General features: G+C 57.2%; 1 protein-coding gene across 3 annotated transcripts in view; it reads left to right on the top strand.

Annotated features, from left to right (window-relative positions):
• The window catches only part of BCL9L (B-cell CLL/lymphoma 9-like), a 10947-nt gene extending 3264 nt beyond the window's left edge, over positions 1 to 7683 (top strand). The window contains exons 3-7 of one of the 3 annotated variants that reach the window (XM_019470576.1): positions 207 to 417; positions 1190 to 1274; positions 1695 to 4080; positions 4663 to 4827; positions 6127 to 7683. In XM_019470576.1, coding sequence (XP_019326121.1) covers positions 207 to 417; positions 1190 to 1274; positions 1695 to 4080; positions 4663 to 4827; positions 6127 to 7286 — 4007 coding nt within the window. In that variant the 3' untranslated portion in view covers positions 7287 to 7683. Of the gene's footprint in view, positions 1 to 206; positions 418 to 1189; positions 1275 to 1694; positions 4081 to 4566; positions 4828 to 6126 lie in introns of all 3 variants that reach the window. The other 2 variants (XM_019470573.1, XM_019470578.1) reach the window with 2 other exon arrangements.
• The last annotated feature ends 4186 nt before the right edge of the window (positions 7684 to 11869 follow it).

Below are 11869 nucleotides of genomic sequence, written 5' to 3'. Positions count from 1 at the left end.
GTGCTGCCACCTGCCGGTGGCCCGGCCGGGCACCGGCTCTTCCTCTGCCCCGCGCCCGAGCACGGCCATGTCCAGCCCTGCCGCCCCGCAGGTCTCCGCCCCGGCCCCCGGCTCCCTCCCTCCTGCCTGTTCCTTCCCGTGGTGCAGGCAGCAGAGGGCTGTCCTGCTGCACTGGCTTTAGCAGCTTGTCTCCTGCGCTCCCGCAGATTGTAATGTAGCAGATCCTGCGATGTCCACAGCCTCGCAGCTTGGCCCAGGGTCCAACCCACTGCCGAACCTGAACGAGACCAGCTCTTCCAGTGTGCCTCATGGTGCTGCCCCCAGCTTACGGTCGGACTCTGCAGGAGGCGGAGGCGGCGGAACAGGAAAGCAGCCTTCACAGTTCGTTTACGTCTTTACAACGCACCTTGCTAACACGTAAGCAGTAAACCCTGTCCATCCTCTGCTGGCGCAGGGCCGGCCTGTCACACCTGCCTGCTGCGTGCTGCACTTGAGCACGAGAGAGCTGGACTGACCCATGTTGCTTTGGTTGCACACAGTGGGTCCCCCCTGAGGTTCAGGAGGTTTGCTGGCAGCTACTGCTGGTGGGCAAACTTTGTCTTAAATGCACGCTTCCTCCCAGCGATGCCCAGCACTGTGTTCTGCGACACATGCCGTCAAGTACATCTAGTCAGCATCCAGTGAAAAGATTCACCCAAAGCAGTAGGGACTGCTGGTCCAATTTGGAAGTACCTAAGGGGCTGGGTGTCACGGGAGTGCCATGTAACGCTTGGTGTTCTCCACTCGATTCCTCCCTTCTGTCCTGCATTGTCTCAGCCGTGGAGTCTTAGCAAGGCTGTTTAGTTTTAGAGCTCTGCTATACCACAGGTTCGGTGTGGTAGATCCCAGAGCATCTGGGCGACAGCCACCTTAGGGCAGCAGGCAGCAACAGGCACAAGGCAGAGCCAGGTGCCCATCACAGGACGTGGGAAGAGGGAGGTTCCAGGGCAAGCAATCACCAGCTGGAGAACCTCACCGGGGCCTGTGCAGGACAGGTGGGGGAGGACTCTGAGAATATCCCCCCTTCTCGGTGACCTCCAGAAATTTCCCTCTTCCTGCAGGACTGAAGAGCGGAGGTGGCACCTGGGGTCTGGGATGGGTGGGATGGGGCACAATGCCTGTTCTCGAGTGGTTTGTGCTCTCTTCCCAGAGCTGCAGAAGCTGTCCTGCAGGGCCGAGCTGACTCCATTCTGGCCTACCATCAGCAGAACGTCCCACGGGCAAAGCTAGACCAGGTATACCAGCGATGAACCAAACGCTCCTGTCGACACATGCTGCTGAATGCTGACCCTTCCCTTCTGACGTGGCTGTCTTCCCCCAGCTCTTTGGCTCAGCTGTGGAGGAAGGGGTTGTCAGAATGCCCTTTCAGTGGGGTGGGAAGCTGCTTTGCTGTGGAACCTCTTCAGAGCGAGTCCTGGCTGCTGTCAGCTGTGAAAAGTTTGGGATGGGGCACAGTATGTGGCCCCACAGCCATGTGGGCAGAATACCTGATTGTGCATTTCCAGTGCATGTAATAGGGCCTGCTTCTTCCCCACAAGGAATGAAGGTGAACCGCCACGGGGCATGTTTTTGGGACAGAGAGGTCTGCAGGGTGCAGGGAAGAATACCTACCCAGGGTTTTTCATGCTCAGGTTTGTTTTCCTTTTCTCTGCCAGGCGCCAGCTCCTAAAGTGCTGGGGGTTGCTGAGCCGCTTCCGATTAACCCTCCTGCTGCCAACACTCCACAGTCCCAGCCACCAGCACCTCAAGCGAGTCAGCCGCAGCCTCCCCCGCCGCAGCCTCCGCCTCCACCTCAGACCATCAGTCAAACACCTTTGCCTGCCCCCAGCAGCCTGCCCCAGGAAGGGACAAGTGAAGATGTCCGGAGAGATCTGACTCCCAACTCTTTGGGGAACAACAGTGGCAGCAACCAGCCTGGAAGTAACCACCCAAATACGCCCACTGCGTCTGCCAACACCATGCAGCCTGGGCAAGTGGACTCCTCCGCCACGTCCAGCTCCAGCCTCCTCGGGGAGGGCCCAGGCCCAGGGATGACGGGGAATGGGCAGGCAGGCCTGGGCCCCAGGAACCCCATGAACTCAGAAGGGCTCTCGAAGGAGCAGCTGGAGCACCGAGAGCGCTCTCTGCAGACCCTGAGGGACATTGAGCGTCTGCTGCTGCGCAGCGGGGAGGCCGAGCCCTTCATGAAGTCCAGCCAAAACACGGGTGAGGGTGGGACTGCCCCTCAGCCGCAGGCTGCCCCTGCCCAGCCCCCTGCACCCCCCACCAGCATGAAGAAGTATGAAGAGCCTCTGCAGTCCATGATCTCCCAGACCCAGAGCCTTGGTGGGCCCAGTCTGGAACACGAGGTGTCCCACCACCCAGGCGCTGACATGGGGCAGCAGATGAACATGATGATGCAGCGGCTGAACCAGGACAGCCTGACACCGGAGCAAGTGGCCTGGAGGAAGTTGCAGGAAGAGTACTATGAGGAAAAGCGACGGAAAGAGGAGCAGATCAGCATCCACGGCCGGCCCATGCAGGAGATCATGATCCCGCAGTCGATGGGGAGCATGATGATGCGTGGGCCCCCGCCACCCTACCACAGCAAGCCTGGAGAGCAGTGGCCACCAGGGATGGGCAGCCAGCTGCGGGGACCCATAGATGTGCAGGACCCTATGCAGCTGCGGGGAGGGCCACCCTTCCCAGGGCCACGGTTCCCTGGGAATCAAATGCAGAGAGTCTCTGGCTTCGGAGGGATGCAGAACATGCCCTTGGATGCTCTTGGGCCCATGAATGCCATGCAGAGGCCAGTCAGGCCCGGCATGGGATGGAGCGACGATATGCCTCCTATGGGAGGCCCCGGGAACTTTCCGCAAGGCACCCTGCCCTACCCATCAGGGCAAGGGGACCCCGAAAGGTTCATGAATCCCCGTGCCAGGGAGGAGATCCTGCGGCATCAGCTGATGGAGAAACGCCCAGTGGCAATGCAAAGGCCCATGGGGATGTCCGGCAACTCCATGAGCCAGGGCATGGAAATGGAGAGGATGATACAGGCTCACAGGCAGATGGATCCATCCATGTTTGCTGGGCAGATAACGGGGGACAGCCTGAGCAGTGCCCCGATGGGAATGGATTTTGCAGGTACTCGGGGGATGCTGAGCCCCCCTATGAGTCAGTCAGGCCTTCGGGACATGGACGCACCCATGGGCCCTGGCAACCTCAACATGAACATGAATGTCAACATGAACATGAACATGAACCTCAATGTCCAGATGACCCCGCAGCAGCAGATGATGATGTCGCAGAAGATGAGGGGCCCCGATATGATGGCCCACCAGGGCATGAGCCCCGAGGAGCTGGCCAGGGCAAGGGCTCAGAATGGCAATGGCAGTGCAATGCTGGGGGGTCCCCAGAAAATGATGATTCCCTCCCAGTTCCCCAACCAAGGACAGCAAGGCTTTTCGAGCGGGCAAGGACCTTACCCCAACATACCCCAGGAGATGGGCAGCGGCTCGGACATGTTCAGCCCTGAGCAGGGCACCATGCCCGTTGGGAGCATCAGTGGCACCACAAGGCTCAGCCACATCCCTCTGCCTCCGGCCTCCAATCCCACTCCCACGCAAGGGGGCAACCTGGCCAACATGCACCCAGCACCTTCCCGGGGGCTGGGCCGCCGGCCCTCTGACCTCACCATCAACATCAGCCAGATGAACTCCCCCAGCATGGGTCACCTCAAGTCTCCCACCCTCAGCCAGGTGCATTCGCCACTGGTCACCTCCCCCTCTGCCAACCTCAAGTCCCCACAGACGCCCTCGCAGATGGTCAGCATGCCACCGTCAAACCAGTCTGGACCCCTCAAGTCTCCCCAGGTGATGAGCTCCTCGCTTAATGTCCGGTCTCCAACTGGCTCACCAAGCCGCCTGAAGTCCCCTTCTATGGCTGTTCCTTCCCCTGGTTGGGTGCCGTCTCCCAAAGCCACCATGCCCAGCCCAGGAGTCAACCAGAGCAAGCAGAGTCTCGGCATGAACTCATCTACTTCCATGGGAGGACTGGATCAGGGTATGCTGGGTATCTTGTGTGCGAGGGCGCGTGTGTTCTCGGTTTTGGTGAGTGTGTGGACAGTGTTTCTTTCCAGCCCACGTGCTCTCACAGGAGTGGGGAAGACACTCATGCCTGTGCATGCCCTTACGTCTCGTGGAGCGAGTCTTTTTTCCCAGGAGTCCAAACAGGGCCTTTTCAGGGAGATGAGAAGGCGAACAGAGCAGCTTATGCTGCAACCCCGGCTCACGCTCTGTGATACAGGCAGCAAAAGATGCGTCTGTGCTGGGCAGTCAGGGGCAGTTTGAAGTGGAAGTCCATCACCGTTCTGGAGCAGGGTCTCCACATGAGCCTCCTCAGAGTCTGGAGGGTGCTGGGCTGTGCCAGCTCTGCGTTTTGCAGCCTCCTCTGGTCGCTGCTGTCAGAAGGAGGGGGTGGGGTTGCTGTCTGACAGGAGCAAGCCACGGTGTGCGGGTGGTACTAAGCTGGTTTCTCTCTTGCTTGCAGGTTCTCTCCCTTCTGGGCCTCGGAGCAGCTCTTCCGCACCAGCCAGTAACACCTCTAGCACCATGAATCCCAACATGCCTTTTACTTCCTCTCCAGATCCATCCCCCTCCCAGAACCCCCTCTCGCTGATGATGTCCCAGATGTCCAAGTATGCCATGCCCAGCTCCACACCGCTTTACCACAATGCCATCAAAACCATCGCCACCTCTGATGATGAGCTGCTGCCGGACAGGCCTATGCTCCCGCCTGGAAGCATGTCAGGTACATACTTCTGGGCTGGGCCTGCAAGGGGTCAGACCGTCTTGTCGCTGCCAGCAGGCCTGAGGGCACCAGGTGGAGGAGGCATTAGAAACTGTGTTCTCCCACCGACTGCCATGTCAAATAGCTTAGATTTGCCCTCGTTCGTAATCGTCTGCTCACTTCTCCACCCTGTGCCCAGGCTGTCCATCAGCTTTTGGCTTGGGTGTGCTGTCTGGAAGGACATGAGCCAGTCTGGCACTTGAGGCACCCTTCTTCCACGAGCTCTGAAAGTTTTTGGAACTACCTTTACCCTGTGCGGATACATCGGCCCTGGATTTTCATAGCTCCTGGAGTTGTCTTAGGCCCAGGACTTGCAGGCAGAGGTCTGCTGCTTGGAGCCCTTGTGTTCTCATGCAGCAGGACAGGGACACCCTGAACAGGGCTCGGGAGTCTGGTGTTTTGAGTGGAGCCCAGGTGCCTGCACAGGCAAGGCTATGTCGTAGCATAGTTCTGATTTCAGTAGGCGACAGCCAGACACGCTTCACTAACTGGTGGCACTGGTGAGGACAGCTAGGCAAATGAGTGTTTTTCATCACTTGGTGACCAGCCCGAAGGGGAATTCCAGTATGCTGTACCAGTTGATTTAGGGCTTTAAAGCTGTTTGATGAATACTTTTGGCAGTTTTCAAAATGAAAAACCAACTTTTTGACTCTTTCACTGCTGAGTAGTCACTTAGCTTGACCGCAGGCATGCAAATGCATTGGCTCCCTCCTAACCCGAACCCCTCCGCAGGCACTGATCGCTCTGCTGTGCCGATGAGCACAGTCTTCCCTCCCGGACAGCACCTGTGTCGGGCTGCCGACTCTTCTGCTTTTTTTTCTGCTTGCCGCCCAAGGCCGTGCGGTCACAGGAGCTTGCCGGGTGGCTAACCCTGCAGGCAGGCCGTGGTGAAGGGTCACTCCTCAGTGCCTTCCAAGCAGCTGAGAGCCCTGCTGAGATCATGGTGTAGGGCTGTCCCAACATGCAGAGCCAGCCGGGACTCTAAAATCAGTGGGCTGTAAGGAACTACAAATCCAGCGTGGGACTGGATGAAGCTGGAACAGCTCTCTGCTGCTCGTGGGCTTGGCGAGCTGGATTCTGGGGCACTTTTTCCTGACGTTAGTGCTCTGCAAGCCCATCTTGCGGCTGCTTACTGAGCATCACGCTCCACGCTCAGGGCTTTCTGGGCAGAAGTGTTCGGCAGGCTTCCAGGGCATGGATTTTGCAGCCCTGAGAGGTCTGTGGGCAGAGTTAAGTCTTTTCTCTTTTTCCTCTCCTTAGGCGTGACGGGGAATCAGCCGAATCAACTGCACTTGAACTCCGTGGGGCCTGGGTCCTCTCAGAGCCCCATGGGAATGAACCTGCCTGGTCAGCAACCCCTCTCCCACGAACCACCCCCCACCTCCATGATGTCCTCCCCGAACCCTCTGGGCTCCAACATTCCTATGCACCCAAGTGCGCCAGGGGCAGGCGTGCCCCCCCAGAACCCCATGATGCTGCCCCCGGGGCCCCAGGACTCATTGAACCAGCAGTGTGGCCCCGTGCCTAACAGCTCGCAGATGATTCCTTCCAACCAGCTCGTGTTCCCCCGCATGCAGCAGCCCCACAGCGCCATGCCATCTCCTGCCGGAGGCATGCCCATGGCCCCCGGCGGGGGAGGTGGCCCTGGGATGCAGCAGCATTACCCGCCAGGGATGCCCTTGCCGCCCGAGGACCTTCCCTCCCAGCAGCCCAGCCAGATGCCCCCTCAGCAGCACATGATGGGCAAGAGCATCCCTCCTCGGATCGGCGAGCCCTACCCGCCCGTGCTTCCCGGGGTGGCATCGGTGCTGAACGACCCTGAGCTCAGCGAGGTCATCCGCCCCACCCCCACAGGTATCCCCGAGTTTGACCTGTCCAGGATCATCCCATCAGAGAAGCCAAGCAGCACCTTGCAGTATTTCCCCAAGAGCGACAGCCAAGCGCCCAAATCGCAGCCTTCCAACCTCCACCTCATGAACCTGCAGAACATGATGGCTGACCAGCCCTCGGTGCGGCCAGGTATGAATGCCCCCAGCCTCCCCGGGCAGCAGGGCGTGCAGAGGGGACTCAGCATGCCCATGTGCCATCCTGGACAAGTGCCCATGCTGGGCAGGACAGGCATACCGCCCCAGCAAGGCATGATGGGCAACAGCATGCACCAGGGCATGATGTCTCCGCAGCAGAGCCTGATGGCCCAGCAGAATTTCATGCTGATGCAGGCCAAGCAGAGAAGCATGTCTGTGTCGGGGGAGATGTATGCTCAGACAGGACACATGATGTCACCTCAGGGCTCCCTCATGGGGCCCCCGCCTCAGCAGAACCTCATGGTCACGCACCAGATGAGGCAGAGGAGTGTCTCCCTGGACAGCCAGATGAGTTACATCCCCGGGCCTGGGAACATGGCAAACCTGCCTTTCTAACCCTGGCTGGCGCTCAGGGGTGGGGAGGGGACGGGGCTGCCTGTACAAACGTTTTTAAACCTTTCTTTGGGGGAGGGTTGGGGGCCAATGCCGGTGGAGGACACCACGTGGGATGCTTTTCATATCGGATTTGCCTCTACACAGAAAACCAGATGTGCAGTAAACTTGATGTGAATTGGGTTTCTTTTTCCTTTCTTTTTTGGGGAAGGGGAGGGTGGAGGGGCTGGGAGTGGGGCTGTTACTTTGAACCCTGCGTGGTGACCAGGGACATCCAGACCCTGTGGCAGTTTGTAAAGTTTTCATTTATGGTTTTCCTCAGTCAGGTGTTTTTCTTTCCCTTTTTAAGTGCTCTCTCTCTTTTTTTCCTTTTTCTCTTTTTTCTTTTTTCTTTTTTTTTTTTTCCCCTTTTTAAGCAACCAAAATGTGCAAGAGGGGTTTTGGAACTAGCTGTAAATAGGTCGCTGGGAAAGGCAAAACTTGTGCTGGTTTTTAATTGTTCTGTATTTCTGTGTTTTAATAGAAGCCTCAAAACATGTTTTAAAAAAACAGAAACAAAAACATGCTAAAGGCAACAGTGTACAAGGATTGAAAACTCTCCTTGGGGGAGGCAGGAGGATCCCCCAGGGTGCACAGGGCATTGAGAGATCCCATTGTAGAGTGACTCTGTGTCAAACCTGTGTTGTTCACGCATCTGAACGGTTTGTATGTGCGGGGTGTATGGTTTCACACAGATCTTAGGCCCCTGCGGAGGCTGCGCCGAGTACACGAATACAACCACTGACCGAGGACCGTCGGGGAGGTCAGAGCTGTGGCCCTGGTGAAACGTTGTCGGAGCAGTGCTCATCCGGCAGGGCAGAGGCCGCAGCTTCACGGGATACAGCTGTCGCTGCTCCGTGGCGAAGCTGCCGTGGCTGGGACGGGGAGGATGCCGGCGCTTCGGCTGGAGAAGCGGCGAGGATCTGGGCTTCACAGATGGTAACATGCTGGATCCGAAGGTCTTGACTGGCCGTGTCGCCTCTAGGCCCTTTTTTTCCCTTCACACTGTGTCGCCTGTGGGCAGGGTGGTGCAGTGTGTTAGGGATAAATGGGCTCTGAGATGAGTGAGGCGATGCATTCCTGTGCTTCCGGGAGAGGCTACCTGGGAACCCTACTCTTTTGCAGCCTTCCTACACCAGTCTTTTACCCATCCATTGCCCTCCACGACTGCGCCACACCCCCTCTACCTCTGCCGTTGAATGCTCTCCCAGGTCTTCCTCATGCTTGTTGGTCCTCCTCCTCTGGAGTTTCACAGGCAGTCTTCGCTCCATCTCGCCCTGAGCTACCAGCAGCAGCCCTGCCCTACTGCACAGTAGAGGTCTAGCTGTTGAAGACGACCTGTCCCTGCATGCGATACTCCATCTCGGTGTAAGAGTTGTCTTGTACGGTGTCAGCGGCGTGGCCGTCCTGTGCTTTGGACAGAAGAGGCCGAGGTTGCGTTGCAGCCCCTCGTTCCTAGGCTGGCAGAAGCATGCCGTTCGAACAACTCGGGCTTTTCTGGATGTGCTCCACCCTCCCCATCCTCCACTCCCTAAGGTCTTCCTGCACGCAGCGCTGATGGTCTTTCCTGAGTTTGTTCACGGAGGGGACTGTGGGGTGACACGCATGCACTTCTGCACACACCACAGTATCTCTGGACCCCCATGGGGACCGCATTCCAGCGTGGTGTACCCTATGGGTATCCAACGGTGAACTCGGGGCACGCGATTGCCGGCGGAACACCAGTTGGAGGATTATCTCTGCAGAGCCAGACTTAGCCTACTACCTCTCTTGCAACAGAGCTCACCTTTCCCTACTTGCTGCTGCAGGGAGGAGGGGGCTTTGGGAAAGGGAGATCGTGAAGTAGCAAGCGAACAGCAACACTTTTTATCACATCACAAGCTGTTCGGAAAGGCCGCTGGGTGCTGAAATGTCAGGGCCCGGGGGCTGTCTTGATCCAATCTGTGAGAAGATGGAGCCACAAAGTCCAGTTAGGAATACCTTGAAGCCTTGAGGCGTTTTGTAGCGAGGAGTCCTGGGCGGGAAGCGTGGGTCTGGATATGAGGAAGGATTTCGCTCTGGTCTCCCGCTTTGTGTGGTTTTGTTGTGTACGATGTGAGCGAGCAGCATTTTCGGAGATGGCAAAACGGGAACAATCCCGGGAAGTGCTCATCCCTGCCTTGGCAGTTGGAGCAGAGAAATAATCTTCAGCCCAGGCTCACAAAGTGTGCTTTGGACCTGACATGTTAGCTGGTTGGATTCTCCATCCTTTCAGAGTGTGCGCTTCACGTGGGAGGATGTGGCTCGAACAGATGTAGCTCTTTCTAAGCTTGACTTGCCTGAAAGGCTGTGGCTTCTCTTGGCTGCACTTCGGGGTGTTGGCTGCTGGTAGTTTCTCATAAACATCCAAATACCAATGCCAGCCCCAAACCTTGCTCATCACCCACCAGCTAGTCTCGGTTAATTTGAAGCCATAATATTTTCTATTACGGAAGGTTTTTTGTTTGTCTGTAGACAGCTGTTGTTTTAGCCCGGTTGAGATCTCCACGTGTCCATACCTTCCCTGTTGTCCCTTTTGCCCAGCCCGACTGAGAAGTTGGCTGGTGCTTGCGGTTCTCGCTGTTGGCAACGCCTTGTCCCTGTGTCAGCCGGAGCCCGCAGGCTGCAGTGCACTGCTGTGCAGTGCTAGGGAGGTCGGTGCTGCCCGCTCGCAGGGACAGGGCAGCACGTTGCTATTTCTGCCTGGCGGCAGGAGGAAGACCTGTCCTTCGGTGACAAATGAGTAAGAAGCAAAGTCTTTTGACTCAGCAGCCCTGGATACAAAAGGGAAATCCTGACGCTAGGTCAGAGCTGGGGACTTCAGAGCAGCAGTCGGCGCTTTTCCGCAAAATCCCACCACCCTGGAGCCAGCCCTACCCCTACCGCTGCAATGGCTGAACAATGGGGAGAAGTGCTGCCTAACAGCCCTCTGCCCCGGGCGCCGCTCCCAACCGTGTCTGTGAACAGCAATATGGCAGGGGGGTCTGTGGAAGCTCAACCCCAGCCAGTCCTTGTTAGACCTAGGCAGGGCTTGCCATCAGCCGGTTGCCCACTGCCGTGAGCTGTGTCTAGTCTCGTGTCTTGTAGTTTATTGCTCGGCTTCTCAGCTTGAGTTCTGTGTACTGACTCCACCTAATCACAGTAAAAGGTTTGCCCATGTTTTAGCCATGACTTCGCCATGTTTTTCCAGCTCCAAAAAAGCGAATGCTGGAAAACCGCATCTTTCAGTATGTCAGATAATCACACACCCGGAATTAGCTTTCACGTTGAGGTAATGGTGACTGACCTGTTCTCTGTCATCCCATGGAGAAACTTCCCCAGTCACTATGTACCATTATATAAATATATATATAAATATAAATATATAAATACAATATGTGAAGACATCTTATTGGTTTTTATTTGAAACAATTTTTAGGCTTGTTTTTGGGTATCTGTGCTGCCTGTAATGTATTGACCTGTTTTATAGGTGCCTTTTTATTAAAAAGACAAATTTCAAAACCTGACCCTGTGCCTGTCTTCAGTGGGCTGTGTTATTTTCTGCAGGGCTGCAAGCCAGTGTGCTCAGCCCAGCCCTGGGGAGCTCAGCCAGCATCACCCGCGGGAGGTTGGGGCTGATCAGAGGGGCTCAGCTGGCCCCACTGTAAATACCTTACGTCAGGTGGGGGCTCTGTTTGAGCAGAGAGGAGCTCCTCTGAGTTGCAGGAGTCATCTGTGCCTAAGCTATGCTGAGACTTGGCTGCAGTGCAGTTGGAGGAGTCTTCCTGTGAAATTCGGGCAGCCCCCTCTCGTGGCGGGGTCAGCTGTTTAGCGCCTGCCGCGGTCTGTGCGGGGTGGACGATTTGGCCCTCCTTGGGCACTTGCATGCTGGCTCCCCGGCATCGAATGAGACCCAACCACACAGCTCCGAGCGGTTCGTTATCATATTGTGGATTTTGCTGCCTAAGTCCAGGCTGTGCTGGCTGTTCTTTCTCACCTTCTGCCGTGCCAGCCCGTCCTTTAGCTCCTGTGGCTTGAAATGATCACCTTTTCTAGCCGCTGCAAACAAGTAACGGTCACAAGGTAAACAGCCTCATTTTCCCCTCCTGCCTGCTGCTGGTCCCTGCCTCCATGGCTGTTCCTGAACACATCTCAGCCACTCATGCCTGGCAGGGGAGCTGCAGGCCCCCGGGCAGGGGGTAGGTGAGGGAGAGGGGCCCGCCACCTGAGCTGCAAGTGCAGCTTCCAGTGCTGCAGGTCCCATCTCCTGTGACTTTGAAGCAGTTGCTGCATGCCTCCGTCTGAAGAGAAGCTCCTGCCCTTCATGCGATGGTTGGTGAGCTCCTTGGGGGAGCTGGGACACCTGTGCTTGGTGCAGACCTGTGTGTGCCCCTGCCGTGAGGCTGCACCCTGCCTGCAGTGGGCAGCAATTGGGCCCTGCTGCTTACGGGTAGCAGAAGCTGCGCCGGGACCAGGGAACTTGCCTTTGCAGGATGTGGGACAGGACAGTCCTCCCAGGTAGGTGGAGGGGCGTGCACCGGGCTGGGGGG

This window comes from Aptenodytes forsteri, unplaced genomic scaffold, assembly GCF_000699145.1.
Source record: "Aptenodytes forsteri isolate BGI_AS27 unplaced genomic scaffold, ASM69914v1 Scaffold187, whole genome shotgun sequence".
Classification (NCBI taxonomy): Eukaryota; Metazoa; Chordata; class Aves; order Sphenisciformes; family Spheniscidae; genus Aptenodytes; species Aptenodytes forsteri.
Note: the sequence above shows the minus strand (reverse complement) of the source record. Positions and strands in the feature narration are given on the sequence as shown.